Raw genomic sequence first — 18546 nt, 5'->3', positions numbered from 1 at the left:
AGTGCTTTATTTAGCCATATCAAAATTAGCTGCCCAGTCGTATATTTAGCATCTGTTTTGTGTTGTCAAAGTTTGTTCACTTAAGCACCGTGTAGACAGAAGTGAGCGGCAGGAAGCAGGTAGTGGCGGGGTGGCTGACCATTTCATGTGTCACGCTCTCGCTCTTTCTCTCTCACACATAACTGCCCAATAGAGTTAAAATAATTATTATTAAGGTCCATCTTTTCAATACAAACTGTACAGAGTTTAAATTACATATATGTTTTGGGACTAGTTTCGACCTAACAGTAGGTCATCATCAGCCTAAAGCAAATTAAATACATAAGTATCAAAGAAATTAAACAATGTAAAGACACATAAGGTCTCAAAATTGTACACACCATGTGAGAAAATGAGATAAGATTTGAGAGACATGTTGCGCTATGTTAAAAAATAGCTCTATGATAGAGATACATAAAAATTCCAGTGCGTCATACAACATAAAAAAAGTTGTTAAAGATAGAAATCCTTAAGGTGATGGTTAAGGAATTGTGTGTTTTGGCTCCTTAAAGATGCTGTTATCCATTCAAAGAACAACTGAGCCGAAGTCACGTCATTTTCCTAAGATATTCGCAAATATAACAACATATGGATGCTAGAAAGGCTCTTCTGTTTTTTGGAACTTGAAGGAAGGTGATTGTTGCGCATGGAGGCTTAAGAATCGAGAGATGTGCTACACTATGTTAAAAAATAGAGATTCATAAAAAAAGTCCAGTGCGCCGTATAACATTAAAAAGTTGTAAAAGTAGTCCTTAAAATTGCTGGTCATGGAAATCAATATAGGCTGGCTCATAAAAGCTGCTGCTTTCTATTTAAAGATTAACTGAGTTGTAGTCACGTTGTGTTTTCAAGATGTTCATAAATTTATTACACATAGATGCGAAGTATGATGCTAGAAAAAAAACTATTCTGTTTCTAGAATCTTGAAGGACAATGGTTGTTGCGCATGGAGGCTTAATATATATAGAAGTATATAAAGCTGGTCAGAAATTCGCAGTTCAATGCGGACCGTACAGTTGACATTAGATAAATGACAGCTAAGAAAGAAAGAGATAAGTTAGGGGGAAGAAAATACTTTAATGAAATATGTTATATTGAAAATTACTTTGTGTTATAATAAGCTCTCTACCAAGTTGCCAGTAGGATATATCTCAGTTATAATAAAGACGATTGTAATAATACACAGTCAAAAATAAGTACTGAAAGGGAACAATTATCAAATCAAGTCATACATAAAGAGATAGGAAGAAGAAAAGGAGCACTTTGTTTGTCCTATTATGTGTTCATTTTCTTGTTCCTATCTCTTATGTATGAACTGATAGTCAAATATAAAAATACTCTGATCATAATTACAGTGGAATCTCATTAGTACGTTCTTCGTTGGTGTGTTTTCCCACTTGACACTACTTTTGTCAGTCCCAGTCGTAATGTGATTAAATACATTTTAACGTATCCTCATTAACACATTTTTTTTCCCTTCCTGCTTTAAGACAATGAAATTTTAATAGCACTGTTTGACTAACAGTATTTTTCCCATTATCAGTTACTAAGTTCAGAATTTACTCACATGTTGTATGGTGTTAAATTCTTCCACTTTTCTGTCCTTGACCAACAAGTGAATGTAATGCCTTCTCTTTCTGTTGCTCTCTCTCCCTCATTAGCATGACTACAGAGAGCAGCTTACAATTGTTTCAATGTTTCCCTTGACACATTTTGTGTTCACTAATTCATTCATTGTCTTAATAACAAAATTTGTTTTTAGTTGTGGAGAAAAAGAAAGTGTGACTGATGACCAGTTATGAAAAGCTGATGTTAATTCGAGAAGTGGACTGTAATCCTCAAATGAAGTGTGTAGATATTACATGGAAATTGATCATTCCTCCATTCACACCAACCACCATACTAAGAAAGTGGAAAGAAATTGAACATGATTGTGAAGAAGGTGCCAGTAGCAAATGAAGACAAGTGAATTTCCCAAGCTGAAAAGCATGTTACTGAAGTGGATTAAACAGGGCTGTGCATCTAATATCCCTCTTGATGGATGGAACCATGGTTGTTCGATTCCAGGTGGTTCATTTAGCACAGCAGCTGGGACCATCAAACCTTTCAAGATTCCAGTGGTTGGATCGAGAGATTTAAGAACAGGCTTAATTTTGTGTATAAATGTATGTGAGCTGAAGCTGCTAGCACAAACCCACAAACCATGGAGAGAAACTACACTGTGATCACTTCTCAAGAGTTACAGTCCAAGCAGTGTTTTCAGTCCGGACAAAATGGTGCTGTTTTTTCACCTTTTACATGGTAAAACCTTTGCATTGAAGGGTGAGAAATGTAACTGTAGGATGTTATAAAAAGATATTGACAGACTTGTTCTGTTGCAAAACTATAGAATGAGGCATGTTCAAAGGTGGTTTGCTTCTCTTCATCTTGGATGCACTGCATTTTGTAAAATCTGCTTTTGATTCAGTTCCTGAACACATCAGTAAAACCAGCTTTAGCTGTCTCATTTGCTGATGGTGTGATGCGAAGTACCAGGCGTGGAAAACAACAAAACCTTCGCCGACGACACAGAATGTGACAACAGTGTTGTGGTTTGTCGGTCTATGATGATTGATGAAATTCTGGATTAGCATCTATCCAAGAAGCTGCAGGAGGAAGGTGATGACAGAGAGGATGAAATGTAACCAACTCTGGTGCATGCGCTGTCAAATGCTGTAGAAGCAATGGATAGTGTTCAAAGATTTGTGTTGAGCTTTGTTGTTGACTATGACATAGGTATATTAATGAAGATGGATTCAGTCATGTACAAGTTGAGACAGAAAAAGAAAGGAAAAGTGATCCACTCTGGATGTGTATTTCAGTTTGTAGGGTACTGGTAGTTAAATCTTTGGAATTTATCTTTCATCACATCAGCAGCCTAAACACGTTAAATTGTAAATTCTGCCTCCCCCCCCGCTGCATATGATGTTTACATTTTCTAGTCCTTTCAGGAATGTGCTAATGAGATTCCACTGTATATGGGCTCAGATAAAAGGTTGCAGGCTTTCTGATATGATGCCATCTAAGCAACCCAGGTTCTAACTTGGACATTCTGATTTACTGTCATCGTAACAGTGAAGCAGAATTCTACTGGATTGCTCCTATGGCTAAATAAATTTTGGTGAAGAGTGCACCATTAGAGTTCGTTAACATGCCAACAATTATGGCATTAAGTGGCACAATTTTTGCCTGTTCTTAAAAGAATTTGGCTTCTTCAGCTGGGATTGAACCCATTAATTTGCTATGATGAGTTTGACACACTACCTCTGACCCACCAAGGCAGCTAATGCTCAATAAAATATGCTGTCTGTATTTTAGCTTAACAAGTAACTATCTGTTCTTTCAGGAATGCTTCTCTTTCTCAGTCTACACATCAGAATACCAGTTTGGCTTGTGTCGAGAGTGGGTTGATCAGGTGTATTATAGTAGTGGCTTTCCTTCTGCATCTCCCCACCAGCAGCGAGGTTCAGTTGGAGGTAAAGCAGCCCTATTAGCTGGCAACGAGCAGTGCAAGTCTTGTAGCCGCCATTTAAACTGTTCCAGTTGCCTACGCACACTTAGCTGTGGTTGGTGTTACAGTGCTTCAAATCCTATTACCGGTGTCTGTGTACAAGGAGATTTCAATCATGCTCGTGTGGGTGAGTTCATTCTCTTTATTGTTTATTCAGTTTCAAATATACCCTCTTGGTTTCTTAGAAATATTTTTTATATTTGTTGCTTCATTGACTAATGGAATATATATTCAATAAAACATCAGGACTATCAGTGGTTCTATTTGGAAAAATTATGAAGCAGTTGACAGCCTTGTAAATGTTGTGAGACAGATTGGTGATGGTGGTGGTGTTGGTTATTGTTTTAAGAGGAAGTACTACTGTAATCACAATTATAAGGCTGGATTTTCCCATCTAATCAATATTTTTATTTATATTAAATGACTTAAAACATTTTTCAGTACTGGTTTCGGCCTTTAAATAGGCCATCTTCAGCTGCTGAAGAACCTTGATTTTTGAGCCCAACTTAGTACACTGGGGCGAAATGCTGGCAACCAGGAATGAGTTAGCTGGAAAATTTATAATGTCCAATAACAGACCAACTATATTGGTATTATAAATTTACTCATTCGGGACGAATATTTCAGGTTCCCTATGGGAATCAACATCTGTATCATCAGACAGAGAGATGACAAAGTTAAAAAGTGCATTTCCTTGTTACTGTGGGCACGACCGATACAGAAGTACGAGTCTTTTTAAATTCTGAGCAATGTACAGACAAAACTCTTATTTTATATATATATATAGATATTTGAAAACATATAATTTTGAATCAATTGGCCTAATACTTCAGCTGAATTCTGCCCCTGCAGGAGTTATGAAATCTTAGGGGTTGTCTCAAAGCAGAGTGATCGACTGACATGTTCACTATGTACTGTATACTAATGTGTTTCTCTTGAGTTTGAACTGACAAATACTAAAACCATGACTGAGGTTATCCATTCCATGCATATTATAATTTTTTCAATGTTTTGAACTCATGTTGAAATTGATAGTTGTATAGAAAGTGAGCAATATATTTAATATATTATACATTTTGTGCTTTATTGCATGTGCTTATCAATTCTAGATGTTATTAGATTTTAAAATATCTACATTTCTACTGACATATTTTCAAAATATGTTTGTTTTTCAGATTCATGCAGTGTAGCAATCAATGCAGCTCATGATACAGATCTGGGACCATCTGATGCCAGCTGGGCATATGCAGAGTGTCCTGATGTGGATGAGTGTAATTTGGAATTGGATAATTGCCACGAGTTTGCCGAGTGTACCAACACCAGAGGTTCTTTCAGCTGTCAGTGCAAACGAGGCTACAGTGGGGATGGAATTCACACTTGCGCAAAAACGTAATAATAATAATTACTGTTTTGTGTTAACAGATAAAATTATCTTTGTTTACAAAAATATTGTTAACCTTCTAGTTTGGTCTTCTCTTGCTAACAACTTTCACTCTTTCCTTACAGTATATTGTTTAACTTTTAATTAATGGATCATATGTTATTTTAAGAACACTTATCATGGAATATGGTGCAAATTGTGCACTTTATGCAGTCTGTTTTCATTCCTCCTGGCTCTCGTTTTGAACATTCGCAGACATAAATTGATTTGTTACTGGTAACATAGAACTTACATTTGTCTGGCTCATTACTGAGTGGGCTGTGTCCATACTGGTGTGCTTTTCTCTTCAACTCTGCTTTCAACCTTTGTTCCATTTTCAACCCCAAGTTAATCTAGCGCATGCCTTTGATTGAATGCGTTGGATGCATGCCTTGAGCCATCCACTCGGTTTGTTCAGATGTGATGAAGAACATTTAAACACAAGTGCAGTAACAAGAAGATCATATGTTATTTTAAGAACACTTATCACGGAATATGGTGCAAATTGTGCACTTTATGCAGTCTTTTTTCATTCCTGCTGGCTCTCATTTTGAACATTCACAGACATAAATTGACATAAATTTGCTTGAGAAGTGGTTTGAACGATTCATGGCTGGTGGAAACACGTGCTTTATTATCTGCGTCACTGAAAATAACATCAACAATATCCACGGCATCCATTACTGGATGAGATTCATGGACTATGTCTTCACGATCATTGACACAAGACATACTGACAGTATAAAGATACTTTCTGAACTCAACAACCTAGACCCCAACATCCAATTCACAGTATAAACAGAGGTTAACAGCTCCCTCAGTTATCTGGACCTAACAATCATTAGAAACGGCAACAAGCTAGAGTATAATATATACAGGAAACCCACCCAAACTGCCAATACAATAAAACAAGATTCCATACACCCACAAACTCAAAAAGATCAGCTTGCTACAGTATGATATTCAGAGCTTTCAGCATACCTTTAACAGAAGATAATTTAAAAAGAAAGAACTAATAACTATCAATACATTAGCAACTCACAATGGATTCAGCAATAACTTGATATCCAAAGTCAAAAACTTACCCAAAATAAACCTAACTAAACATTCTATAGTCAACAAAATATTTGCCACCTTCACCTACAACCACAGCAATATCCACCACATAATGAACACATTTAAGAAACAAAAAGTGAAACTAGCCTTCAGAACAAACAACAGCAGAGCCCTGTACTCACAGTTTCCGCCAGACGATAAGGCAAGTTTAGACGGTACGTAATGTACCCGCTCAAAGCCTGAGTCCCAACCAGCATTTACCTCAGGGAGTGTTACGGTCCGAATCTATCGCAACTAATAAACAATAAATTTATATTTTAAGATATAAGATCTCAAACTAAATGTAAGGGCGCCATCCAATCAGTACTACAGGGTTGAACGGGACACTCTAATCTTTAACTTTAAGGCTCATCATAAAACACACAAATTATATATCTATTCAGATCAAAGGGAAATTATGAAGGCTATTTAAACGGTCACCAAGGGTTTACTATTCTACAAGAACAAGAACCTGGAACTGTTTCCTTGCAAATGCTAAAGGAGCATTTTATTTAAGTAAACAAATTAATTTTTACACACAATCAAAATCTGTTGACCCTTGATTTGCCGATAATTTGGCAAATTATTCCTGAAAAATGATTACATAATATTTATCACTTTTGACCACTCTTCCATTTGGGTGGTGGAACCGTTGATATCTGAAGGTATCAGATTTACCTTTGTTAACACCATGACCATATTTGGTCGTGGACCAATTACCTGTTGGCTAAGTGGGCGCGATCACATGGACTATGTTATCGCCTCCACTTTGATTGAGATGAGACCAACCCGGGAAACTACAAACTCTCCCCGGGTTCCTAACCAAGATATGCTAATCGTTAGTTGAAGGAAACGACAAAGGGACTCTAACCTAATGGCCCAGATGTAGGAATGTGCCTTCATTTTACAACTATTAACTTAACTTATTATTCACAACACTTTACATTATTACGTTAATTCGCCGGCTGACTTCCCTAGTATCATTCATCATCAGCATCCGAAATAATAAAATAAAATAAAAATATTAAAATATTATTATTATTATTATTATTATTATTATTATTATTATTATTATTATTATTATCAACATTATTATTAATAGTGGAAATCGTGATTATTGTAACCATAATAATCCTCGCTATAATACTTCAACTTCTCGCTCTTATTATTTTCATCTTAAAAAAAAAAGTAGCTTCCTTTTTTATTCTTCTTCTCCTTCTTCAAATGTTCTGATTATTATTATTATTATTATTATTATTATTATTATTATTATTATTAGTTAAAAATCTCAAATTTTTCATTTCAACTCCCATCATCATTATGTCCAAAATATAAAAAAGTAAATTCTTCTTCTTCTTAAAAAAGTAGCTTCTTTTTTTTTTTTTCAAATATTATCATTATTAAAGTGGTTTGAAAATTTCAATATTTTCAATTCAATTCCCACCATCATTATAGTTTTCATAAATAAAAAATTTAAAAAATTCTTCTTCTTCTTCTTCAAATATTTATTATTATTATTATTATTATTATTATTATTATTATTATTATTATTATTATTATTATTAATTTAAAAAAAATAATTTTGCTTGTTACACGGTAGTCCACCTTAATATGTTTAACGCATAACCCCTTTTACAATTCCGATTTATTTTGGCACTAATCAATCCAGATATGATTTACTTGGAATATTATTATTATTATTATTATTATTATTATTATTATTATTATTAATAATATGATTATTCTTTCGAGAATCTTTATTTTTATTCCCCATCTTTTTAATTTAGTCACATACGTTCTCTCCCAAACAGAAATCACCAAGATCCGAATTCACATCGGTCGGGACATAATAGTGTTCGAACCCGCAACCTTATTTTCGTACTGTCGTTAATTCATGGAGACCATATGCTCCTAAGACAATTCTCAAATCCCATAACACCTCGCAGTTGGGCAAATACCTCCAATCTCTGCAAGTGTTAAATTATTCCTTCCTTTTACATTTTGAAGTCCATTTATCCATCAGAACTCTTCAAAACATTTTCACTAATTAACCCTCGGTGTGTGGACTCTATTCTGCCACTCAATACACCGGTATATAAATACAACCTCTATGTGGGCCTTAAGATCCATCTATTTCTTCATCAACATCAGTACAATTCACTTTCATTTCGGGCCGGATTTCTGTCCCACAAATTTCAAATCTCAACTTTTGGCTCAAATCACTCTGGGCCTCAAACATAGCGTGACCATATTATCAAAATGCCTATCTCGTTTCTACCAAAATTATTTATGATTATTATGGAGTCCAAAAACGATAAATCAACAATTAGTGTTAAAATCGGATTCACTGCCCAAATAAAATATTCATGCCACATAATATCTCCACATTTAAATTACTTTGATTTGCAATCATTCTATCCAACTAGGCCCGTGCCTTTATTCTCAAAGATTATTATTAAACACGCCTTTACACATTACCCAATATTAATGTAACTACTTCGACACTTGTACAGATTATTATTATTATTTTGTCCACTGGCGAACTTCGCGATATTTACAAACAAATCAATGGACTTCATTCCATCTCACAATAATTTAAATCACTTGGCAACCCTACCTCTGGATTATCTTAACCACATGCCTTAATATCTATAAAAGTTCCGATACTGGAAAAACACTTTGGAAGCACTTCTAAATGAATATTAACATTATCTTTACGTGAAACGTGCTCCATATCATATCATACAACTCAAGCACTTGAATGAACAACTCAACCCTACTATACTCTATTTAATAATCAAAATTATGATGAGTGCTCTATCTAATCATGTACATATTAATTTGTCCCTTTGTCTATCTATTTTTGAATTTATACGAGCTGGAAACGGCTCGTTTCACAATCAAGTTACCATGATAAAATAATATGATTTCCTCCCCCTAACGATAGCAATCTACAAATATTTAAAAAGGTTACTCATCTCTTTTTTGTAGTCTGCTAAGCCGGACGAGAAGCACAGGCCCCGTCCAGTCTTAGCCCTGCGTCCTACTGATTTTCATGCCAGCTTGAAGGAGTAATCCAATGCACTTTTCAGAATAACACATATTAATTTTCAAGATTTAAAATTTTAACATTTTAACAAATTTACACACACTAATATTGAACTGAAACTTTACACTTCTGGCCTTTATCTGACCCGCCTAATTCATACACATATTCTTCATTCCTTCCCCAGCACTTTAAGGATCTGGTGACACCTCGATATCACATTCAACCGGCCCGGCGCGCGCTCGATTTTCCCGTCTCTTATTTGTGTAGCTGACCAGGTATCAGTTTATAATCGACTATTACTAGGTGACATAAACACTCGTGACCGTTCTCACGTAACGCACTTCCTAATCTGTTGGTAGAATTTCACACTCCGTAAGTTATGCTTTACTGAGTCCTGTCTATTTGAAACACTTCATACTATTATACTGCTCAAGACTGTAATATGAGCTCCATCACGTCATGAATCACTGTACTATGTAACAATAAAATACTTCGAACCCTACTCCACGAGTAAGTACACACACGCACCCCTGGCGTAATCACGGCTCGAACAAAATATCAGAAGTTGTCACGCACCCCAGGCGTGGTATCAGCTCCGACCGCTTTGTCAAAAGTAGTTGTCAGTCCTTGTCCACGACCTCATATTTATACTCGTATCCCCTCTCTTCCGAGTTCAAGGGAGGTTATCTTAGGACGCGCAGTCCCGATATCCTCATATGACTATTTGCGCCTTTGCCAGTGGCTTAAATATGATATCCAATGATGTAATTATGTTCTCAAATGCTCTATACCAATTCTCAACTATTATCGTTCGCTGGTAATGGATATATTTGCGAATTTAGCTGCCGTATACCGGCCTGGGATTTCGCGCTCTATTGTGGCGTCCTTTGCCTCCAGCCAATTATCGGATAGCATTCATGAATTCTCAGAATTACACCATGCAATCTCCCGCAATTATTAACTTTTTATAAGTTTTATAATATAGAAAGGCTCCTAAATTCCACCTTATTCTGAATGGATAACTCACCCCCTTCTATCAGTTTAATCCGCAGAGTTATCCTTGCTAGTGCTTCTTACAATACGAAGTTGTCGCTTTGCTTTGGTCAAGTGAATTTTTCCATTGGTCCACCTAAACCACGTGACCGGGAAGGCTCATGTTTTTTCTTCCAGTGCCAACCCCGAGTTCAACTCCCGCTAGTACACGGAGATACCGTGCCTCATTTCTTAGAAATCTGCACCCGGCACTCTGCGCTGTGGCCACTACCTATTCTGCCCGGGGCTATGAAAACTTTCCGCAACTAATCAACAACTCGTGCCTTTCTCTTTCCCCCTTCGTCACAATTTCTGAGAATTCTAATTCTGCCGTTCATTGTGTTTGTTAATCTCAGTGGAGACAATAGTCTGTGCATGTTTCACCATACCATCTCGGCCTGGCCTGCTCTTACTGTATGTACAGTAAGATATTCTTTATTCTGAAAATGAAATATATATTCCTCAATAAATAATTACAATTGCATGACGCTTATCACACCCCCACCAGCGCGCAGTAAATAGACTGCAAATGTAGAAAGTCAATAGTGGACGGATGATCATCACAACTTAGTGATTGCAGGATACCAAAATGACGTTCTAGGGGATCTTGATTAAATTTTCCTGTCAAAACCTAGCTATAATTGTGTTCCCACAAATATTCAGACACTTCTAAGGTACTTTCCACGGTAACTCTTAAGGACTCCAGTGTCCTTTGTGAAGCGAATGAATTTTGAGTATCTCTGAGAACATTCTGCCATTTAATTAATGTTTCATGTGCCTGTGATCCTTTATACAGTGCTTGAGTGGGAATAGACGAATTTAATGCGTCAATCAGACAGTTTAAATTGCTTGTGAAAATTTCCGTTTGTTTACTGTCTTCTAAACCCTGTGTTTTAATACCCCGATAGAATGCTATACCATTAGCGACTGATCTACTGAATAGTTGAAATGCCAGTCTTACATTCATTCGCTGAAACGAATTAGGATCCAAGTGGGCAGAGGTCAGTTTGTAGCAAACTTTCAATCCGGAAAATTCAGGAGACAAGTCACATTTGTAAACTTTTCTGTAGAATGAATAATCAACAATATTGCCATTATAATTAACCTGTCCTTTGTCATGAAAATTATTTCTTACACATTTAAATATATGTGGCGCGTCTGAAAATGCCCATAATTTTCTGTTGGAGTCAGCTGGATTGGAAATATAACACTTCAGATTCTTTATGTTAGCAGATATTCCTAAGCATTTCCACAACTTTTTATTCGACTGGCTACCATCCGGTGTGAAACCAATGATTCGGACACCTACTTGCTCTAATTGTATGATGACTTGAATGAGAATGTTTGCAATTATATCACCAGGGGTGGCGTTCCGGCTAGCATATATCGCTATGGGTTGTATCCAGTTATATAGAAAAGGAACAAACATAAAAACTAGAGCATGATTTGCCAACTGACCCTTGCTTTTATCTTCAGTAAAATTTCCCCAAATCAACAAAACCATTCACTTGCAACGATTCCGAGTTAAAGCGAATTTCTTCTCATAACTTCACCTCATCAAATATCAACATCCCTAAGCGTTCATGTTCCTCCTTTCCATTAAAAAAAAAATGCTATGGCAGCGGTAGCATGCTCATTTATGCTGTACGAACATTTTAGGCCCTTCACCAAATTTCTCAAGTGGGATTCAGAAGGCAAAGGCAGCAAGTCATGATTTAAACAGTGCCGATAACCCTTGGGAGACTTTATTTTTAAAATAAGTGCATCAAGAAGAAATTCATCACTATATCTCATTCCTTTTTTACTTTTCGCTTGACATTTCTTTAACATTGTATGGACTATAATTTTCTGTTTTTTGCTGAGAGAACCGAGTTGTTTTGACTCAGTCAAATTTCTCTTTGATTTTATATCAGAAATGTCTTTTTCAAGCAAATGTATCTTAGCTTTAGCGACATTGAGTTGATTTTGCGTTCTAATGAAATTACGTTTCTGATTCTTCAATCTCCTCTTTAATAGCGCAATTGTTTTCCTAGCATCTGCGACATTAGAGCTATCTTCAACTACTGAGCATACAGGTTGATCACTATCACTGATATTTACGATCTGTTCAATGCTTTTATTAGAGAAATCTCTTCGTGTGGATTGCCTATTCGTGGGGGAGTTGCGTTTCTTAACTGCCTTAGAAATATACTTGGGTAGATTCGGAAATATGTGAGAAAATGCTTCTGGTTTTAATTTCCAGCGCTGTCTTGGTATCTCTACTCTTTCACCATTCACCGTAAACGAGTCTACTTTCACTAGAAAGTCATCGCAAAAATAGATGTCACAAACGAAACAGTTATGAGTTAATTTTCGGTCTTTTCTATGGATAGCCTTCTCCCATTTCAGTAAACACCACTCTCTTTAGGGGGCCTAAAGAAATGTCTACCTGAAGACGATCGATCATATCCAGATCTGCAGCCGGGTACAAAACACGAGGGCATGATATGATACCTAGTTTCCTTCCGCACTGATATACGTTGCCTTATAGCACAATAGCGACAAAGACCGAGGTATTTAAAACATAATACTTCTCACCCAACTCAATCATGAATACACTACTAATGCAAACTGTCGAAACATCTCTGACAGCGACAATAATGAGCAATAAAAATTACTACATCTGAAGGCAAATATAACGCGGGCTAATGGCCAAGGGTCTCTGTTGACATCGCAATCGCCTGTGCTGCCACCAAGCGGGTGTCCCACCAACATCTTGTGCTCTCTTATGGGCGAACGGGGAAGATGTCGCACTTCCTCTTCGATACGCTATGGTAGTAGTGAACTCTTTAGAAATAGAGGCTGAAATAAATGATCACTTAATTTAATGTTATGCACTGAAATGAAGTAAGAATGTGGTACACCTCAAAATACGGCGCAGAGTGGATGACTGATTTTAGAGTTGAGTTTATTCAGTAAACCCCTGTTTGGACGTTTCTGCAGGGGACAATGAAAGATAGTGCGTTAAGTGAGGAAACGTATTATTGAATACACGAATCAGAACTATCAAACAGGGATATGTAAACACTTGATATGTTTTTTTCCTACATGCCTGTATCTTATGTTGTGTATGTATGGGTACAGTGAAAGATAGATTATATCGTTGTGCATCATATATGCATCTGACCATTAATTTGTGCTTCCTTGAATGTATTATTAACACAATGTCTCCTTATCCATGGTGATTTGTATGATTTAACTCTAATCTTACCTTATGTGAACTTAATTTATTAGATTTTATAACAAGATTTAACCGATCGAATATCCAACAGTTGGAGTGACCCATAAACAATGTGCCAACAGTCATACAATTGACCATTAGAGATTGTACTTTGAATTTTGACTACATATTAACACGTTTGTGGTTATATTTTCATATTTTACCACCAAATCATGGCTGATGATGCACTATATATAAAGGGGCCCACAAACAATGTAACAGCATTTAACTATGTCTGTCAGGTAGCATCCCTAATTGTACCCATTACCATTGTATATTTCCACTCCATGTTTCCTAGCTAAACATAACGATTGTTCACTGTTGTGTTTTGTATTACTACAGCCTGTGACAGTAAAGTCACATAAAGGGAATAGTCCTGTACTATCAACATAGATGAACAGTGCATGACAGTGACCTTACTTGAAATAGTCCCCTCCCATAACTATGCACTGTGCACTGTTGGGATGGTGTTCAAAAGCCTCGTTATGTTTCGTTGGATGTCAGGAATATCGTCATCTCCTTCCTTTCAAAGCGAGTTTGAGTCGTGGAATAGGAAGAAGTCTGGAAGATTGACATCTGGCGAGTAGGGGGGGATGTTCAATTTGCACCCCCCCCCCCCCCCCTTTTTTGCCATGAACTGTTTGACGATATTGGGTGTGTACAGGTGTACAGGTGAGCGTTGTCATGGACAAAAAACCACAAACCTTGTTGTGCTTACTAGGGTCGTACCCTGCATAGACATTTCATGAAACGGATCAAAATTTCAATGTACCGTGAAGCATTCAACGTCATTCCCTCAGGTAGAAATTCCTTGTGGATAATGTCTTGACTATCGAAAAAGGTGATGAGCATCGTCGTGATGCGTGACTTTTCGGCTCTTGACCTTTCTCCAATGAGGGGTGTCCCGGAGAACGCTATTCCATGCTTTGCCGTTTCGTTTCAGGTTCGTACCTGAGACACCAGGTTCCATCCTCGGTGACGATACAGTTCATGAAATTTGGTGTCGCATCCGCCATTTCGACAAAATCCTGTGAAGCCTCTAAACGTGCCTGCTTTTGATCGTCAGTCAAGTGATGTGGCACAAGACGAGAACACGTTTTCCTCTTCCCTAACTTCTAGGTAACAATTTGTCACACGGATTCACGGTTAATCCGCAGTTCATCCGCTATCATGCGCACAGTTAATCGCCGATCGTTCATGATTAATGTCTTGAATTTCTCAATGTTTTCGTCACTGACGGCTGTCGCCGGTCTTCCTCTCCAGGGGTTGTCAGACACACTTTTCCGGCCTTCTCGAAAACGGCCGAACCACTCATACACACACACTTCAAAGACAGTGCTTGATCTTCATAAACTCATACCAGCTTCACATGCGTTTCTTTAGGTGTCTTGCCAAGCTTCAAACAAAACTGTACATTGATCTTTTGTTCGTTCTAGTTTCTGTTTGCAGTTCAGAACCAAAGCACTAAACACGCACTTTGTCAATCAGGTCTTATACGGCACACACATGATGCTCAACTGAACAACATTGGGAGCAGGTGGTCAAAACCTGCTGCTATGCAGGTGCAGCGTTGTGTGTCGCCATTGTTGCCGGCTCGACCATTCTGACTTCATTCACCGAACTTTGTCACAGGTTGTATATTTCAGATATGCTAGCATGTCCAAAGTTGGCAAACACTAAACATCAGAATGTAAATACAACATCTTATTATGTACTATACCAATTTGATTTCTAGGTTCACTTATAAGGCTGAAGATGACCCCAACTCAGGTTGAAACTAGTCTCATATCTATGTATGAATATGTAAATAATACAGTGATTTAATAAACAAATTTGTATTGATTAGGTGGATCTAATCCCGTACCACAAACAGTTCATGCACAACACATAGGCCGAGAAGCAATAACCCATTAGTATTGCATTTTCCAATACCATGTTTGACCATCACATTGTCCCACAGCTAATTATCACTCCTAATTCTGGCATTGAAATCGTCAAGCAATAACAGTTGTCCTTTGGTGATACATTGCAGATGCATGTTCTTAGCTGGTGATAAAACTTGTTCATAACATCTTCATCAACATCTAGAGTGGTGAGGAGATGAGAGTGATGCGAGTGGTATATGGAGAGTAATAAGCCGTTCACTGATTGTTGTGGAAGTGAGCTGGAGGGCATTTACCAATTTCGTCTTCACAGCAAACCCAACACCATGCATGAGGCTCACCTTCCTCCCTTACTTTCCAGAAAAATGGTATAGCCTAATTCAAACTCCACAACTTTTCCATTACCAGACAATCTTGTTTTATTCAAGGCAGCAATGTCAATGTCCAATCTAGCGAGCTTGTGAGTGACAAGTGCTGTTCGTCTTTCAGGTCTGTCGTTACTTATATCTAGGAGTGTTCTGATATTCCACGTTCCAAAAGCAATTGATTAAGTATTTTTTCTAACTGCAAGTGGGGGTGAGCTGCTGGTTGCGACCGCACAGCCAGGGGAAAAATGTGACTACTGATGTTTAGCCCACATTTTCTGGGGCCTTTCCCCATGTGCAGTGGGCAGCAATACTCCTAACTAGGCCTAGACAGATACAGGACTGAATTCTTGAGTAGTTATAGGTCTCAGAAAGATGACCATCACAAAACTGCCACCAACATGCAGTTTCAGACTAGAAGCTCCCAGTTTCATGAAAAACCTACTCCAACCGTTCTTATGTCATCGCTGTTAGATTTCAAAGAGTGAGGGAAGATAGCAGGAAGAAGTGCCATTGGCATGAATTTGTTTAAGGTGTATCCCAACTTGTCGGAGAGAGATCCACACACTATGATCTCGGAGCCAAATCCTATGGCACACATGAAATGAGACTTGCAGGGTTGAACACTGGGACTGTAATGAACTCCGCCTCGACGGCCGTTGGAAATTGAATATTGAACGTTCCTCCTCTGTCTGTTTTGCTGTTGGGCCAGAAAAAGAGTTTAATGGCTTCCAGTGTCATTTCCTCCACAGAGGGGGGCCATCGCCGTATCTAAAGGGGTTGGCCATTGGCTCCTTTAAGAAAACGGGTTATTTACTACTGCCCAATACTCTGTGTTTAGTTGCTGGCAGTATGGTCTACTCCATTACCATAGTGGGGTAAACCCGGCCAGACCTTAATAATAATAATAATAATAATAATAATAATAATAATAATAATAATAATAATGATAATGATGATGATAATATTAGAACATAATATACATAACAATTATATACTACAGAACACACAACATATATCACTGTGCACACTGTACTAAATGTTTCAAAAACATGGTGATTTTTTGTTTTTATTTTGTTTTACGTTGCATCAGCACAGACAGATTTCCATAGTAGTTTTTTTTTTTTTTCTCTCTTTCTGCTTTTCTGTCTCAAGGCATACAGAGTTTAGCCAAATTTTGACAGGATGTTTGACATTTTGATCAAATTGTATCCGTTGTTTCCAATGCCTTTGCTAGGGCTGGCATGGATTCTTCTTCTTCTCGCCAAAAAAAAACACTGTTGTCAGACTTTGTATAGCTGGCAGATTCCTTAAGCTCTTCAGTGACTCCAGCATAATTCTCTACACAAGTGACAGTTCCATTTCCCACTGTAAATCCTCCCTTGCAGAAGCAGTTGCTAATTGTAGTTAGATCAACAAAGTCTAAAGAACATTTTAAAAAGTACATAGGATCTGCGATCATTGTTTCAGCACTGTTCATAATGCTCAATCTTTCTTTTCTGGTGCTTCATTTTTAAGCTGTGAAAAACTTCCTGATCAAGAGTTTGAAGCCTGCTTGTGCAGCTAGCTGGGAGAATATTCACTTTTACATTGCTGGCAGGTATATCTACAGTATGTGCAGCACACTGGTTGATTGAAAGTATTTTGCAGTCTTTGGCCACCATTTTGACATCGAGCGCACAGAATTTTTTCAAACAAGAAGTATATCATCCATGCCTTGCCATTGGCTTTGCATTGGTATGGCAACCTCCTAACAGTTTTAAAACATTTAGGCTTCATTGCTTTGTTGGTAAGTTGTAGCAACTTTTTTGTGTTGTTCTTGTTGTTGCATAGCAGGACGTCTCTCTTTGCTTATCTTCCCACCATACAAGTCTCTCCTCTATGCTAGATTCTTGTCAGAAAGCAGGCTAAAATGGTGTTCTACTTCATTAGCATTAGTGTCATCTCCTGAACTATAGTAAAACTTGGACCTGACAGCCTTGTTGTTTTCCCACTTACGACAACTATCACTTCTACCACCTCAATCTCTCAATGACAACTGTTTATAATTCTGTGAAGGGTATATCATCAGTTCAAGGTATTTGGTTCCTACTTAGGTTCTTCATAACTCTACCAATTTTGGATCTCAAAATTTTATTGAATATCTTATATCATGATCCCTTTTTTTTTTGGTACAGTACACAGTTGAAGTTTTCTGTCTTTAATACAGCTCCTCTTTGTATCCCTTCCATCTTTTTGTTTTATCTCCTTTCCTTTGAAGTGTTTTACCTGTCTGACCTATGGTTGTTTCCTTTCACATATTTTCATTGTAGACTGTTACGCCCTTCACCATTCAGTGTCTTTGTGAATGAACCAACTCTCTCCAAATTCCTATATTTACAGCTACGACTGTGGCATGTTCTGCTACTAAACCGTGTACTTCGAAATAATTTCAATTTTGTTGTCAAAAAATTAATCTAATAATCATATTCCTTTACTTCATTTACCATCCGTGATTTTCATTGGCCTCGTAGGTGAAACTCCTTTCTCTATTTTCCATACATGAGCCCACCATTGAAACTAGTTCACGTGCACTTATACAGTATATTAATTTCTAACCTAGCCTTTAAGTCATCTTTTTACAAGCTGCTTTACATCGCACTGACACAGATAAGTCTTACGGCGATGATGAGATAGGAAAGGGCTAGGAGTTGGAAGGAAGCAACTGTGGCCTTAATTAAGGTGCAGCCCCAGCTTTTGCCTGGTGTGAAAATGGGAAACCATGGAAAACCATCTTGAGGACTGCTGGCAATGGGGTTCGAACCCACTATCTCCCAAATTCAAGCTCGCAGCTGTGCACCCCTAAGCGTACGGC

General features: G+C 37.5%; 1 protein-coding gene across 1 annotated transcript in view; it reads left to right on the top strand.

Annotated features, from left to right (window-relative positions):
* The window catches only part of Megf8 (multiple EGF like domains 8), a 461373-nt gene that overhangs the window by 188670 nt on the left and 254157 nt on the right, over positions 1–18546 (top strand). Inside the window, exons 16-17 of the mRNA XM_067145403.2 lie at positions 3425–3716; positions 4765–4978. Of these exons, the coding sequence (XP_067001504.2) occupies positions 3425–3716; positions 4765–4978 (506 nt within the window). The remainder of the gene's footprint in view (positions 1–3424; positions 3717–4764; positions 4979–18546) is intronic.

Source organism: Anabrus simplex, chromosome 4 (genome assembly GCF_040414725.1).
Source record: "Anabrus simplex isolate iqAnaSimp1 chromosome 4, ASM4041472v1, whole genome shotgun sequence".
Lineage (NCBI taxonomy): Eukaryota > Metazoa > Arthropoda > Insecta > Orthoptera > Tettigoniidae > Anabrus > Anabrus simplex.
The sequence above is the reverse complement of the archived record's forward strand: the minus strand, read 5'-3'. Positions and strand labels throughout refer to the sequence as shown.